Below are 15,667 nucleotides of genomic sequence, written 5' to 3'. Positions count from 1 at the left end.
TCACATCAAAATGGCTGAAGCAGCTACATTAGATTTTCTCCAGCATTGGATAGCGACTTGATATGACTGAGAAAAAAGAGCCTTGCTGCAGGAACAAGATACTGCTTTTTTTTTTTTTCTGTATGGATGTTCTCCAGTACCAGCCTAAGTGTTTCTAAGTCATCACCTGGTTCCTTTGACCCATGGGCTTGGGAACATTTGGCCCCCTTACCTGTTTCAGAGCCAGAGTCCGGTATACCAAGCCACTCCTCAGTTACACACTCAAGCAGATCAGTGCCCAGAAATAATGCTGGCATACACTGAGTTATGACTTCACCAGTCCTCTTACAAATCTCACTACTTCCTTTTCTTACCACAGCTTTAATGTCTCAGTTGTTATCAGCTCGTTTGTCAAAATCCTCCCAACACAAAAAGCTCGAGCTTTGGCACCTCATTGTACTTGTAAAAATCACCTCGTTAAACATCCTTTTCTTACTCCCAGACCTTTTTTTCCTCCTGCCCAGTACTTCCTTCCTGACTTCAGATATCCCTTCCCATCTTCCTTAGCATAGTCATAACTCTGATATTAGACCCGCAAGAGGGCTGGGGGGAAAATACATTTCCCATCTCTCTCCGATGTTAAATTATACACAAGAGTGAGCACAAAGCTGATCAAGTATGTATCTTTGGGAACAAAACTGTAATTACCATTTTTTTCTTTAAGAAAAAAACTGCAATGATGACTGAAGAAGGACCCCAAGCATAGTGCTCACTCAAGCGTAAAGCACGTACCAGGCTCGCACATCCGCCACCTGAGCTGTAAGTAGACAGCATAAAACTAAGAGACCACCAATTAAGTAGAAGCTGTAAAAGAGCCTTCTCGGTTCGCTTCAAACTTTCTCGCAATCATTCCTCTGGTCAGAGGTGGAACACAGGAAATCTAACTTCTAAAAGAAACTTTTTCTACCCTAGAAGAGTTTAGGCATAGTTCAAGTTTTATGACTAATACTCATATTAAAACCAGCCATTATGATGACACTACAACAACCGGGAGGATAACAGGTAGCTTTTAATTTAAGCAACCTATACATTTTAACCAAGATACAATATCAGCCCTATTCAAGGAAATTAAAAACATTTTATTATATTATCTCAGGTACAGAACAGACTTTACAGAGGGAGACTGCATCTACAGAGGGATCTGCACAGGCTGGATTCATGAGCTGAAACCAATGGTATGAGGTTCAACAAGACCATGTGGCGGGTCCTGCACTTGGGTCAAAACAACCCTCTGCAACGCCACAGGTTTAGGGAAGAGTGGCTGGAGAGCTGCCGAGTGGAAAAGGGGATGTTGGTCAACAGCCGGCTGAATATGAGCCAGCAGTGTGCCTAGGTGGCCAAGATGGCCAACTGCATCCTGGCTTGTATCAGCAATAGTGTGACCAGCAGGAGTAGGGAAGTGATTGTCCCCTGGTACTCGGTGCTGGTGAGGCCACACCTGGAAGACAGTGTCCAGTTTTAGGCCACCCTCTACCAGAGGGACATTGAGGTGCTGTAGCTTGTCCAGAGAAGGACAATGAAGCTGGTGAAGGGTTTAGAGAACACGTCCTTACAAGGAGCAGCTGAGGGAATTGGGGTTGTTCAGCCTGGAGAAAAGGAGGCTGAGGGGAGACCTTACCACGCTCCACAACGACCTGAAAGGAGGTTGTACGGAGGTGGGTATAGGTCTGGTTTCCCAAGTAACAAATGACAGGACAAGAGCAAATGGGCTCAAATTGCACCAGGGGAGGTTTAGGCTGGGTATTAAGAAAAATTTCTTGACAGAAAGGGCTGTCAAACACTGGAAGAGGCTGCGCAGGGAAGTGGTGGAGTCGCCATCCCTGGAGGTATTTAAAGGATGTGTAGATGTGGTGCTGAGGGATGTGGGTTAGTGGTGACCTGGCAGTTCATGGCGAACAGTTGGACTTGGTGATCTTGAAGGTCTCTTTCAACCTAAAAGATTTCGTGATACAAATGCTCTACCTGTGTATGATTACTCAGTTTCACAAAGCACTTGCACCACCAGAGCAAGCCACTGGGGAGGGAGACAGGGTGTTTAACCTCTTGTAGTCCTCACCTTTTCTTTTAGGTTTTAGTATAAATACAGACTAACCAAGTGCTGCCAGGAAATGTTTAAATAAACAGGAAATCTGTGCAACAATGAGAGATTTCAACAAGCAGAGCATAATGACAGGCATTTAAAGAGTTCTCTTCCTGCACGTGAGTTATATTTGGAGTTAATGGGTTTTACCTTGGGCAATTTCATGTTTTTGTAACATAATACCGCATTCTTTAAAAACAGTTCTGAATTTTAGTAGGCTAGAGGGCAAAGCTGTGAATACACAAGGAAGCTTTTTGGTTTGCTTCCTGCTCCACCCTCCACACCCCCTTCCCCCCAGTCAAAGGAAATGAAACCCCTGATTGCTTTCTCAAACCTCAGCCAAAGAGTGTCTTGGCATCTTTTTGGAAACTTCTTTCCCACTCATTTTCAGCTAAACACATATCTTAACCATGACAGTTCCATGACAAGAAACTACAGGAATGGGAGCACTGTTTAATATTAAAAGAGCATATATATATTAAAAAAGTTCATTTTACCTGCAGATTTTTTATTTTATATATGTCATATTCTCACGTTATAATAATCCCAAATGGTGTTGGTATCCTAACCTTATTGGCAAAGAAGATAACAGTGGTAGCAATTTAACTGAATTTAGTAACATTTTTTTTTTTAGTGTTTTAGTGTCTTTAAAGCCTACAAAACCTTGAGAGTTGGATATTAAGAAATGTTAGAAGCTATCATCCCTGCACAGAATTATGTATTTATCTATCTATTCATTTAAAAACAAACCTTTTCCTTTAGCAGATAAGTAACATTTACCAAATTACTTCAGCTCATGAAATAACTGTCATCTCACCTCTCTCTGGAAGAAATTCCAAGCATGGGTCAGCCACTTGTACCTTGGTAGGCCATAATTGGTCATCCTGGCTTTCAGTGTGATCATATCGGACCACTGCACTGGAACCTGAAGGAAGGAGAGCACACAAGATACCAGTTGTCCTGTGGCTCCAAACCCAGAACTCACCTATTCTGAGATCTTTCCGGTGCAATGACAAAATTAACATTGTATGCAAATAAAACAGGAAAACAAGTGCTTCCATTTTTATGATATTGTAACTTTACATGCCTATATTAAAATATCAGGAAAATGTTATTTGCATCCATTGCTTACAAATGAATGTACACTGGAAAGGGGGCTGTGGTTTTTGCGAGATTTAAAAATACTTGCGTTCAATTTGATTATATCATTACCAGATTTTTACCTTGCATAAAACTTGAACCAAGTCCCATTCAAGTCACTAGGGACAGCATTTGTCTGCCCCAGTTTAGGTACCTCCCTGGCGTTGTCTTAGTCAACAGGAAGAAACAGGCAGCTGTATGGGGCAATTCATGTGCAGATTAATATTTTAAACAGAGCAGATAAACCATTCCCTTGAAATCTCAAATCCACTTCACTAAGGTGACAAACTTAGATTTAAATATGTATCTTCTAAATATGTAAAATTAATTGGAATGGATTCTACTACGACTGTCTTCGCAGTGGCTTTCTGGCCCTGCCTGGAGTCCTGTATGCAGGTATCCTTCATGTACTCGATCTCAGTATCTTGCTCAAGAACAGACACAAGGAAGTGCAGACAATGAGGCTCTGTGAACTTTTTTCTTTCTTGACACAGACTCACAGCCTGGTAAATCTTTTCTTCTGAAAGAAGAATTCTCAAAGTATTTTTCTTTCAAATTTGACTACTCACAAGTGAGGTGCTGGTGCTCTCCACTGTCAGACTATGACTCTCAGTTTGTAATTTGTTAGACGCAATAGAATAAAGTGCTATGGCACCTAGCATACAGTGCAGTCAAGACAAGAAAATGAACTTCTGTTCAGCTGCACAAATTTCAGTGTGCCAAACTAGAAGTGAAGACTTTGCAGTTGCCCTTCTAACGCACACATACCATTCATGCTGAGTTCTGTCTTTTTCCCATTAATCTTAATAGTCATGGTGAAAGAAGTCACAATTGCAGTATCAGTTTTCATTTGGAGGGCGAGGGAGCCCAGCTCGTCTAGTGGCTGTGACTTTGCTAACAGGGCATTCTGCAAATAGCAATAAATGTTTTCTAAGAAAAAAAAATATTACAATGCTTCCCAAGGAGCCTGGTCTTTGTTGTGCTAGATGTTCTACAAAAATATAGGAACAATCACTGCCTGACTGACTCATAATCCAAATAAGAGCATTTGATAATGTTTGATTACTGCTGCTAAGTTATACTACATTTTTGATGCCCTGGGAAAGCATCATATATCATGAATATGAATATATTTGATAATATCCCAGAAATTTAACACACCTTTCACTTAGCAGAATTTATATTTCTTATGCTATAAAGCACTGAATTCACAGTTATCCATGTGAAAAATATGTTACCAGTAGAGTACTAAAAATACTTAAAAACAGTATCACAGAATATTTCTACCACAAACTGGTCAGCATAATAAAATAATTTTGTTTTATACCTCTTTCCACTGCATTGGAATTTAGCACTCTGCTTTCTTTGGATAGTATTTGCTATCGCTGCAATTAAGCTCATATTTGCTAGACTATTTTTTTATTATCTTATTTGAGTTGAATACAGTCCAAGGTTATGCACGTAATGCAAGGCGTCCAACTTCTTTAGGAAAACAATGGAAAGCAGGAAAAAAAAATCAAGAAGTGAGAGAAGGAAATTAAAAGCAAGTCAAAACAAACAAAATCTCACTGTGGAAGGCTATTTGCATTCTGGAGCTAAGGAGGGATATTGGAATCTGCGTGTTTGCCTGCTCTGAGAATGCCAACATATCAAACTAAGGACGTTGATGTATCTACTAATTAGCTTCCCATCAGCTCATGCATGCAGTAGCATGCAATAATGCATGATCTTGAGATGCATTTGTTTGACTATACAGCAACACTTTTCTGTAGCATGTAGACAAACAAAAACTAGAGATGCTGATTTGATTTTAGTGTAAGTTCTGTAAAGCTTGGTTTGCCATTGAGATCTACTTATTCATTATTATTTTTCTAATGCGTATCAAGGCTTGACCAATGCCCAAGTAAGCCAAGAACACACACTGATTTTTCAATCTTGTGGGTGGAATAAATTAGTCATGAGGCACACTTCACGCTGAGAGCTATCATGAGCTGGAAGGAAAATTGTTTATACGAGGACTCTTAGAGCAACTTGTCCACACGCCAAGGAAAGCCCATATTGGATCAGCAGAGGCGGTTAAGCCTCAGTGACATTTTTGACAACATCACCCACTCACCTACACTAACGCCAACCATGTCTCTAAAACCCACCAGGGGCTAGTGTGATTTCATCCTACGCACAAACCAACATGACATCAAGTCACCCACGTGGATGTAAGAAGTGTCTTATTTTCTTATCTTTATCAAATACAGTACCAGAAAGCACACTCTAGGGAAGAGACCTGCAGAGGTATGAAAGAACCACTCTTCCAGATTGCCATGTTCCCTGCCAGTCTCAGCAGCAAGAAACCTGAGCCTGGCCCACCTCATTACACAAAGAGCAGTAGTGTTAGGACAAAGAAGAGAAGAAGAAGAAATCGGATGGAAAGAGAAACAACAAAAACCCCCAGGATTTCAGGGGATGAGGATTTATATATATATACACACATATATATAAAGGGAAAGAAGAAAAGAGACCAAAAAAAGAAAGGCAATTGCTGAAGAGATTTTATTCTGTTCTATTTGCATGCTCATGTTCATACACTTGAACTCCTGGGAGAAGAGGGAGAACCAGAGGACCATGGAGTATCTGTGTTCACTGTGACACACTGCAGAAGGTGCAGACATGGAGCTCAGTGCTGCTTCTTTTGGCAAACAGGTGCAGAGACAGCCATGTTTTTTTCCGAGGGAAGCAGCACCTCCAGTGCCTTACCACAAGGTAGGGCTATGGCAGGTTTTATCAAGCTGTCCCAGGTTTCAGCTTCAGTAGTGCAGCAGCTAACTGAAAGCTTGGGAGTCACACAAACACATCATAACTTCAGGTTCTCTAACTGCATAGTGAAGGCTGGAGAAGGCGTGTACCAGCACGCTGAAGGTTATGTTATTTCAGGCAGCTTCCTCTGACAAGATTGCTGTGGAAAGATGCATGTCAGTTATAACTCTCATCCTTGGCAAAAACCCTGCAGAGGGCAGCTGTGTCCATAGGATGAAGCATGCCTCTTATATGTATTCCAAATTTTAACATCTATCAATGTAAGCTGACATTTAAAGTAAAGCCTTAATCACTGTTATATTAGAACACTCCTCTGGAATCCGTACTGCAAATGAAAGAATGTTAATGTGAAGTGCTGCCGTGGAACTTCAGACTTCAAATATACCAGAAATTCCTTTGGTCCCCGTACTGTGTAAATATCAAGAAGGCTCACTCCCATCTTACTGCAATGTAATTGCTACTCACTATTGGAAAGACCAGTATATTGGGCATAACTTGGCAGCTGCTGAGAGAAATTACTTGTCCCTCTATACATAAAAATGTACCAGACTGAGTACAAGACATAAGGATATAGCAGCCAGCAGAGTAACATTTCAGTTTACTTTCTGCTCAACACTTGCACATATTCTTGCATGAAGTTGCAAGTCTTCAGTTTGAAAATTAAAGGTTGGTACAGCTACAAAAACTAGACAGAGATAAAACCTCTTCATGAGTTTACAGAAGAATGTTTTATAGCTAAGACATGTTTTGCTTAAAACGGGCATTTATAGCTTGTGGAGGCAGCGTGAAGGTTCAGGCAGACAGCAAGTCCTCTCTTGAAAGAACACACTGTCTGTTTACAACATAGTACATTCAGCTATAGCTCTTTAAAACACAAAGAACTTTTGAGGCAAAATCCTCTCAAATTCTCATATCACCTCTCTCAAAATACTTATCTTAAGCCTGAAGTTCATACTTTATCCGCAGAATTTCCACTGATTTCAATGAGAACCTGCCTAAGCAAGAACTAACAAACAATGAAGACTAGATGCTGCAGGATTTGGCTCTCAAATATAGAGGGGGTGGGTGGAGAAAAACCCAGATAGGGTCTTTCAGACAGAAAAGCTTTCCCAGAATAATTCTCTGTACAAAAAAAAAAGCAGTCACTTGAAATTGGACTGTTGGAATAATGAACAAAGATTAAATCCTACAGCAATTAGAAAACAGCTAGCTAATGGAAATTTTTGTTTTCTTCTGTTGAAAAAATGCAGCCTCCTTTTCTGACTCACCGTTATTTCCTGCTCATAGGTCCAAACACCACAGGCCAGTTCAACACAGAATATTACAAGCAAGCTTCCAAAGTACTGCAGAAAACAGAATGGTCTTAATTAGTTTTGATCTGCAGATTATCTCTGAATACTAAAAAAATGACTTAATGTTAAAGGATATTTATTCATTATAAATAATAAATAAACATTAACATTTCACATGGCTGAAGACATGGGATCTGAAATACATTTTTGTAAGAAAAACATGGAAGATTCATGCAGCAAACTTTCTAAAAGTTTAAGTCATTTGACATTTCTTACTAACTTAACACAAAGCATATGAACATTACAATCGGAAAATAAATACATTTCCTTGTTGCCCAAGAGTACAAGGCTATCATGACACATTACACTAAAAGAGTTGCAAAGAGGACAATCATAGAATACAGGTTTGAAGGGACCTCAAGGATCAATCTCTTCCTTCAGACATGGGAAAAAAAAGAAAACTCTTTTCAGTTCTATCCATGTAAGCAACATATCCAAATCATGCTAATAGCCAAAAGGGGGAAGGAAAAAAAAATTAAAAAGACAACACAAAGCAACAAGGTTCTTGAAAGCTATATTCTTATCAAAGTGATTTAGATATTTGAGGTCAGGCATTAATTTATTGAGATGGATTGAAATATCTTTGTCTATTACAAGATCTAACACTTGAACTATCTAAAAATAGAAAACACGTACAAATGAAGCGGCTGCACAGGTCTTGGCAATGATGGTTAAGAAAAAAAATGGTTGTTCTGATGAGTAGAATGATCTTCTATACAGCATCAACAAACCCTTCCTATACTGCAGGATAAAGCTGCATGGAAATTTAAGACTGCTTTAACTGGTGTCCTCTACTGAAAGTAACCTATTTATCTTTTATTTAAAGCAGAAGTATAGTTCCATACATTCCAATTCCAAACTTTCTCCTATGACAATAGACTGAGCTCCCTCTTGTTGTTAGTACACAAGACTTAAAAGTTACAGTCTTCATGGGTTTTAATTTTACATAGAAATCAAAAAAACACCATCAAAATATAAAAATAAAATAGAATAAATACGTAATTCCATTAGTAGGATATACGCCAAAATGCTTCTAGTTTACTCGCTTCATTCTGGAATCTATTTAGGACAGGTATAAAAGACACAAAACATGTACTGAAGGTAAGTGGGTTGGTTTTGTGGTTTTTTTTCTCTCTTAAAGGGTCAATAACCTGTATTATTTAAAATACAGAATATAAGTCCACAAGTGTTAGGATTGAACAGTCATCTACACAGCACGTTTTTCATTCACTCTGGAATTGAGTAATTCACAGATACCTTAGCAGATACTGAACAGTGTCTTGCCTTAAGTCCTACTTGCTGATCAAATCTAACTCCCTGAATTAGGTTTGCAGACACAAACAGCCAAATTAACAATGTGCATGTAAAAACACCCACATGAATTTTCAAGACAAACCTGTATTCATACCCTCCTCCTGCAGAGGCCTGTTCAATAAAGACAGGGCTGAAAGAAGGGATCCTGTTTTACTAGTCTTCACCACGTTATTTGTATCTCTGTAGTCATTATAGCTGAACAACACATCGTATAACCTTACAAATCAACACTGTAAGTACAGGCACAGCCCCAGTATAGGCCATCAATCTTCCAAAGGTACAAAAGAGGAAAAAAATTGAGTCATACCTTGTAAGAACAAGAATGCTTTTTCTGACAAATAAATTCATGAGCTTCTATACAATGAATCTACTATCACTGTAGTGCCTGCCAGTTATGCAAAGCGTTCTTTAAAGAAACCATGAGAATCTACTTTGTGAAGTATTCACTTTGAAAAGAGGAAAGAATGCCACATGGTTTATGTCTTTTAATTTATAAAAAAAAAAAAATGCTTAAGGACGTCATGGCTAATACTGACACATTTGAGAGGAAGAACAACCAAATGTTTTGGTGAAAAGCAAATTTGAGTTCTCAGCTGTCAAAGGAAATTTCAGTGACTTTATATACTAACTGAGTACGAAGCCTGGGACCACCTGCTATCCCCAAATCTTACACAAACCTCGCTGATCAGGGTGAAAGCGATAGATCTGGGGTTGTACGTATGGCATTCTCCGGAAAACTCTTAATCTGCAGTTCCTTGTAACATTTAATTCATTCACCAACCTTATCATGTGAAACTTGCTCATTTTTGTCAGCATATAGTTCAGAAAGTTTGTGGTAGCAGTTGGAGACAGAAGAGCCAAACCCAAGACTTTCTCCAGTTACCGAATATAGCCCAAGATAGAAAAGTATTTAGCCAGATTCACTCACAAACCACTTCTGGGTCTTCCAGGAATTAAGCACTCCTGACTAACTACACCTGGGCACATCAGGGCACTGCAGAATCAAGTCTTCTGTCCCGACAAAGCACATCTTCTGTCCATAAGTCAAGAGACAACAAAAGACAGAGTTTATACACATGAAAGCACACGCTAGGAACTGAGCAACTGCAGGCACACCAAACGCGCACACAGGAGCTTCAGTTTCACTCTGCTATTGAAGGGGAATATTATTCCTTTCTCTAAATGCTATGGTTTGCAAAATAAATAATTCTTATATAAGTTGTGTGGGGGAAAAATAACCCTAACCATTACTTAAGTTTATTACCCTTAATTTCCATCTTCCAAACACAGAAATTATTACTGGCTTCAATGCTTATTCCTTGTCCCCAATTAAATTCCCACAGGAGTCTGAACACTAAATGCATCTTCCTGTATTAACACACTTCTCCTTTTTGCCAGAAACAGAAACTTGGTTGTGAAGCAAGGCTTAATAATTTTTCCTATGGGTTGACTGGCTACATTTTGCAAAGGAGATTAACTCGCTGAGGAGCACTATTATGCATTACGGTCAAAACTAGACTGGCAGGTCACTGATATTACCTTCTACACCACACCTCCCTCAGAGCGCTCTTGGCCATTGCTGAGATATTTTCTACTGTTTTATCAATTTTTTTTTTCTTTTTGTTTTAGCAGGGAGAGGGTAGGGTAGGAGAAGGCACAGAAGGGGACAAATGGTTTTGCAAAGGTATCTATAGCTTATCATAAAATAAAAAAATCTACAAATAATTAATGCAAAGCCATGATCACTTCAAGAACTAGAGACCCCTTACATGGCAAATCCTACAGACTTTCAACATTTCTCTTTTGAAGGCAATTGCTAATCACTACCATTTTCTCCCTAGTCAGACCACGCGAAGTCCTCTGAAAACTGAAGCAGCACCCTCATCCTGTTACAAACCCGGCAGAGTCAGTTTCACCGAAGGATCTTCTTCAGCAAGGCTGTGAAAAAGCTAAAATGTTGCTTCCTTGAGAGAAGCTGACTGAAATGCTGACAGAAAAGACTCTTTTGAAAGTAACAAATTAATGTAAAAATATTTTCCAATTTAAAAAAACCCCAAAATAATGCAGTGGACATTTACCACTCACTAAGTCACGGACATGCATGTTGCTGAGATCCTAAACTTCAGCATCCCTGCAGTAAAAAAATGTATGTTGTCAACTAGCAGGCGTTGGTTCTCCTGCAACCTCCTTATTAAGCTTGCTCACCACCACTGCCACAGGGGAGGCAGGGAAGGAAGAAAAGCAACAGCTCAGTAAAGCAATAGTTTCCAACAGGATCATCTCCTCGAATACCTGGAACCTTACACAAGCACCTGGATTTTTACCCTGCAGCAATGGATGAGTATGTGTGTGTGGCTTCATCCTCAGAGCACAGAGCTACAGCACTGATGCCTGCAGAGGCTTAAACAACTGTATTTTTCCAGCATGTCAGTCCTGAAAGGAAAAGTGAAGGAACTGGGGACTCCTGAGTTCAGGAGAATCCTGTTCCCCTTCCTTTCCTGTGCCAGAAAATAAACAGGAAAGAAGTGGGAACAGAAACAAAGTTATTACTGTGAAAACCACTTTCTGAGAGACGTAAAAATGGATGATTACAGATACTCCCTATGTAATCACCAGACCCTGTTCTGCTGGAATACTCTTCATGTGGTACAGGTGTAGAAGTGACCACAGTTGACAACCTCATCCTGCCCTGAAACCTCCGACGCAGAAACCACACGCATCAACAGCACAGAAACCCACCACAATTAATAACATCTACTAGTGCAGAATCACTGCCAGATCACACTGAGCTACCACAACTTAAAACAGCCACCAGAGAGGTACTTGTGCAAGTCAGACAACTCTACGCGCAGTTCTACAGAGAATCCATATGTAAGACAGAATGATCGGTAGGAGAGTAGAACATACTAAATGCAAATCCAGTAAGAATGAAATTCAGCCACAGAAGGGAGGTAACTATCAAGCAAATAATAAAAGATAGAAAAAACAAGAAACCAAAAATGGGGGCTAGCACTGAAGTAATAGGCTTTGTGCTAATTCAGATGGCTATTTAGATAGCTATCTGCATAGAGGCTATCAGAACCCGATAAAGCACCAGAAAGGTACATGATAAATTTTAAATAGGCATTTAAAAAATCAAAATAATTCAAAAGTAATTTTAGAAAGATCTGTATCCACTATCTAGAAGGTCAAAAGTTTTAGTCTGAATAAAATTCCTGCATGCGACGGTGGCGCCCTATAAGAGGGTACAAGCTCCATATATGCCAGTGCTCCATACATGGAACATATATGCCCTGGTATATGCCCAAAATGTCTCCTTATATCTCCATCTAAGAGAGGGGAAAACTGAACCACAAAATTCACTTATCCTAAACTAAATTCTGACAGTTTTTTTGCTATTCTATTTGTTCTACCAAACTCAGCAAATGACTACCACCACGAAATACGTGACAGGAAAACACTTCTTTCTAGATCATTTCAACTGTTTAGATACAAATAAAAATAGCAAACACAAGCACAAAATCACTATTACTGAATTTAAAATATTTTCGCATTTGTTTAAAAGGTTTTTCCAACAATTCCAATTTTGTTCAGAGAGTAATGCTAAACAGCATACACATTAAGTGCCTATCCACCTAACATCTCCCCCTCGTGGCTTTCTAGCCTGCAAAGGTGGGTAGACAGGGACTAACAACTGGAGTCAGAAGTTGCAACATGGTGAATAAAAGAGAGGACATGGGGATGTTGCAGCTTTTGGACAGTCTGATCTAGAATTCTGTAGAAATTCTTTTGGTTTTGAGCAAACGTGCCTTTCTTTGAAGGATCAGTGTACTTACTAATGAATCATCATTCATGTGCACTGCATTTAACTTCACAAACATCTTTTTCCAAGCTTTACCAGTCTCCTCCCAAGTGTTTTTCTTTTCTCCCAGAAGATATATAACTTTTATTTTCCTCAGACTCAAGAGAAAACACAACCCTTATGTCAGAACAAATGAAGAGTAGCTGATCAGCAAGTCCAGCCTCCTCAGATATGCTGTCTGGTGCTCCCATCACCTTCTTGGGCAACATGGCCCATACGGCAATAGAGGCGAGGAAAGCTCTGGGACGGAAGGGCAGTGACTCAAGGAAATTTCAAGGGTAAGGCAGCTGCAGAATGAAACTTTACAGGAATCCTTAAAAGACTGGAGTATATGCTATGTAAAACAAATGCCAGAAGATTTTAAGAGGGTTATGCATAGCATTTCCCAATGGCTAACAGCCTGGGAACGTCAGCCTTATTTTTCTGAGACACAAGCCATCCAGACATCTGTCTGAACCCTGAGAAACATCAGATGACCACCACTGCTGGGTCACCAGTGGGAACCAGACTCCTTCTGTGCAAAACCTAGTTAGAAGTCCTTCCTCCCTCTACAAGTTACAAGCTATGGTTTCCTTTCTTTTTGTTACAGTTTACCGACGGGGTTATTTTAATGATTAATCCAGTTCCATTTTTAAAAATGGAGCAAACACTCATTAAACAGAGTCAGACAAGCTGCATGGAAAACTGAAATCCTCTGTTTATCCACTCCTGCAGCACAAACTTTCCCGTGCTCCCCCTTCCTTCCTCCCCACCTCCCTCAGCCCTGCCCTGAAGATTAGCAGTTCATCTGTCATTCCAATTTAAAATTTGATTTACTTGCTCGAAAATGCAGAAATTTGAGAGGGCCAGTCACAAGTCAACAAGGAAATGGGCTGAAACCACCAACCTACAGCATTAGCTACTGAACCTCTATAACTAATTTTCTGAATAAAAAAACATGTTTTGATGGCAATGAACATATTCATTTTCTATGTTACGTCTCCAAGTTCTTTTGATTAAACCCTTTGCTTTTCTAAAAACTAAACAAAATTACTTATGAGCAGTTAGAACTTTGTTCACAGTCTCAACTGTTCTGTGAGATACTAGTGATCTGTTTCAAATTTTTACTGTAATGGTTAATCTTTGCTTATATAAGGAAACATGCATTACTTTGGAAATAAGCAAATGCGTACTTCAAGCAATTATTAGGATTTATTTGCTCAGTGCTCAATTATTTCAAGTCCCTGAACTCTGCAAGGTCATAGTAAAGTACTAAACAGAACAGAGGTACAGATAGACATTAGACCATCATTTCCTCACAGCTTACAATATTCCCTTCCCCCTTCTTCTCCCCTTATTTCATAGGGCTTATATTAAAAACTAAAGTTTCTGTTCCGCACAGGTTTTCAAAGCACAGCTCCCTTCATCTCTCCACCCCCTCTTTATTTTTTTCCAAGGAAATTAAACAGCATAAAAATGCTTTAGTCAAGAAAATCCTTTTTCCTTTGTAAAGTAGAACGATTTGGTGCCAATACACACAATGAGTCTGCCTCAGCATGCCCCAAAACACTTCAAACATGCACAATATTGAGTGAAGAAGGTAAATGCAAGATAGATAAAGAAGTTCTTAAGATACAAACCCCATACCACAGCCCCTGGGGACACAGCAAAGTGTTTCTGTGGTTAATTAGTCGAAAGGGCAAGATTAGGCAAGAAAGAGAGATTAATTTACCTGACAGGACATCCATTCCATACTGAGTTTGTGACAACAAGAATGCAGTTGAACCAGTGTCAAGGAATGCCCCATCAGTGAGGTTGGACTGCGTTTCAGACAAGACATGGAGGTTTGGCTAGAGTCTGTGGATCTGTCTCCTCATTTACTCCTTCCTTGCTCTCAGGGACTCTCCCATTCCCCACTACTTCCAGCAGAGGGAAGAAAAAAAAAAAAAGGTGGCCAAGCAAGCAATGAGAGAAGAGGAGCTGGGAAGGAGCAAGGGGAAAAACAGCACTACAGCAGCAAGACCACGTATCACCTCAGCAGCTCCCTATTTCTTCTCTTAGGCAAAATGCAGCATCCCTCATTCCCATCCTGGTAACACTCAAGGCTCTCTAGCCTCCACAACCCCCAACTCTTGAGGCTGCTGTCATACCAGTCCCTGTCTTTTCAATAGCTTCCTGCAACACACTCCCATCATTCCACTTCATCAACCTTTCTATTGGTATCTTCCCTCCTCTGTGCACCAGGGAATATCACTCCACAGCCCTTTTCAGCTCTGCTGCCATTTCAGTCTCTTTTACCACCCTGGATAATAGTAATTTTCAAGAACTTGTGAGGAAACAGCATTAACAGCAAAACAGGTGGGAATGGGGGAAAACAGGAACAAGGCAGATAAAAGGAACAAGGCTTGCTCCAAAAGTTTTGGATCATGAGGCCAGACACAGTGACACCTAGTAAAACCAATACTTAGGACACACATTCCCAAGAACAGGCAAAGTTGTCAGCCCATCAAGGTGAGCATAAAAGTATAGCACACAGTGAAAAGTGTGTCACAGAAGTCTGGGCAGCTTGTTCCATGCTGACAACATACTGGAATCATAAAGTGACTACTGTCAAGAGATATTTACCTTTTAACTTGGCACTGTACCTTTTTCCGAAAGGATGACCAAGTGGCTCTTCACTATGGCAGAAGCAAAAAAAAAACCAAACAAACAAACAAAACAAAAAACAACCCACCATTTTAACTGCAGCATCATAACTACCCTGTCCAACTTTGCTGTCTTAAGTCAAAGGCATGTCCCTGAATAGCCCTCAAGGGGCAGGACAGTTCTTACTCTGAGCCACTGGATAACTGTGTCAAATAGACCCATGCTGCTTCTGCTCTGGTACAACATGGCTGTGCAGTCAAGGCAGCTGCTAAGTGCCAGGGTGAAGGAAGCAGATCATCACTGTGAGCACAACAAACATTTGGATTTTAGCCAAACATTTGCAAGAAGACCTGGACACTCCCACCAGTTCAATTCCTGCCATACTCCTACACCCCAACACTCTTCCCTCCACGCTACTCAAATACACAGCTGCTCTCGCTTGCT

General features: G+C 40.0%; 1 protein-coding gene across 1 annotated transcript in view; it reads right to left on the bottom strand.

The window, feature by feature from the left end:
* Nucleotides 1-2,936: 2,936 nt before the first annotated feature.
* The window catches only part of TSPAN12 (tetraspanin 12), a gene marked incomplete at its 3' end in the record, with an annotated part of 32,023 nt that continues 19,292 nt past the window's right edge, over nucleotides 2,937-15,667 (bottom strand). Inside the window, exons 4-5 of the mRNA XM_010139534.1 lie at nucleotides 7,339-7,413; nucleotides 2,937-3,044 (exon numbers count right to left, since the gene is read on the bottom strand). Coding sequence (XP_010137836.1) covers nucleotides 2,937-3,044; nucleotides 7,339-7,413 — 183 coding nt within the window. The remainder of the gene's footprint in view (nucleotides 3,045-7,338; nucleotides 7,414-15,667) is intronic.

Source organism: Buceros rhinoceros, unplaced genomic scaffold, assembly GCF_000710305.1.
Source record: "Buceros rhinoceros silvestris isolate BGI_N320 unplaced genomic scaffold, ASM71030v1 scaffold39017, whole genome shotgun sequence".
NCBI lineage: Eukaryota > Metazoa > Chordata > Aves > Bucerotiformes > Bucerotidae > Buceros > Buceros rhinoceros.
This window is presented reverse-complemented; position numbering and strand designations above follow the sequence as displayed.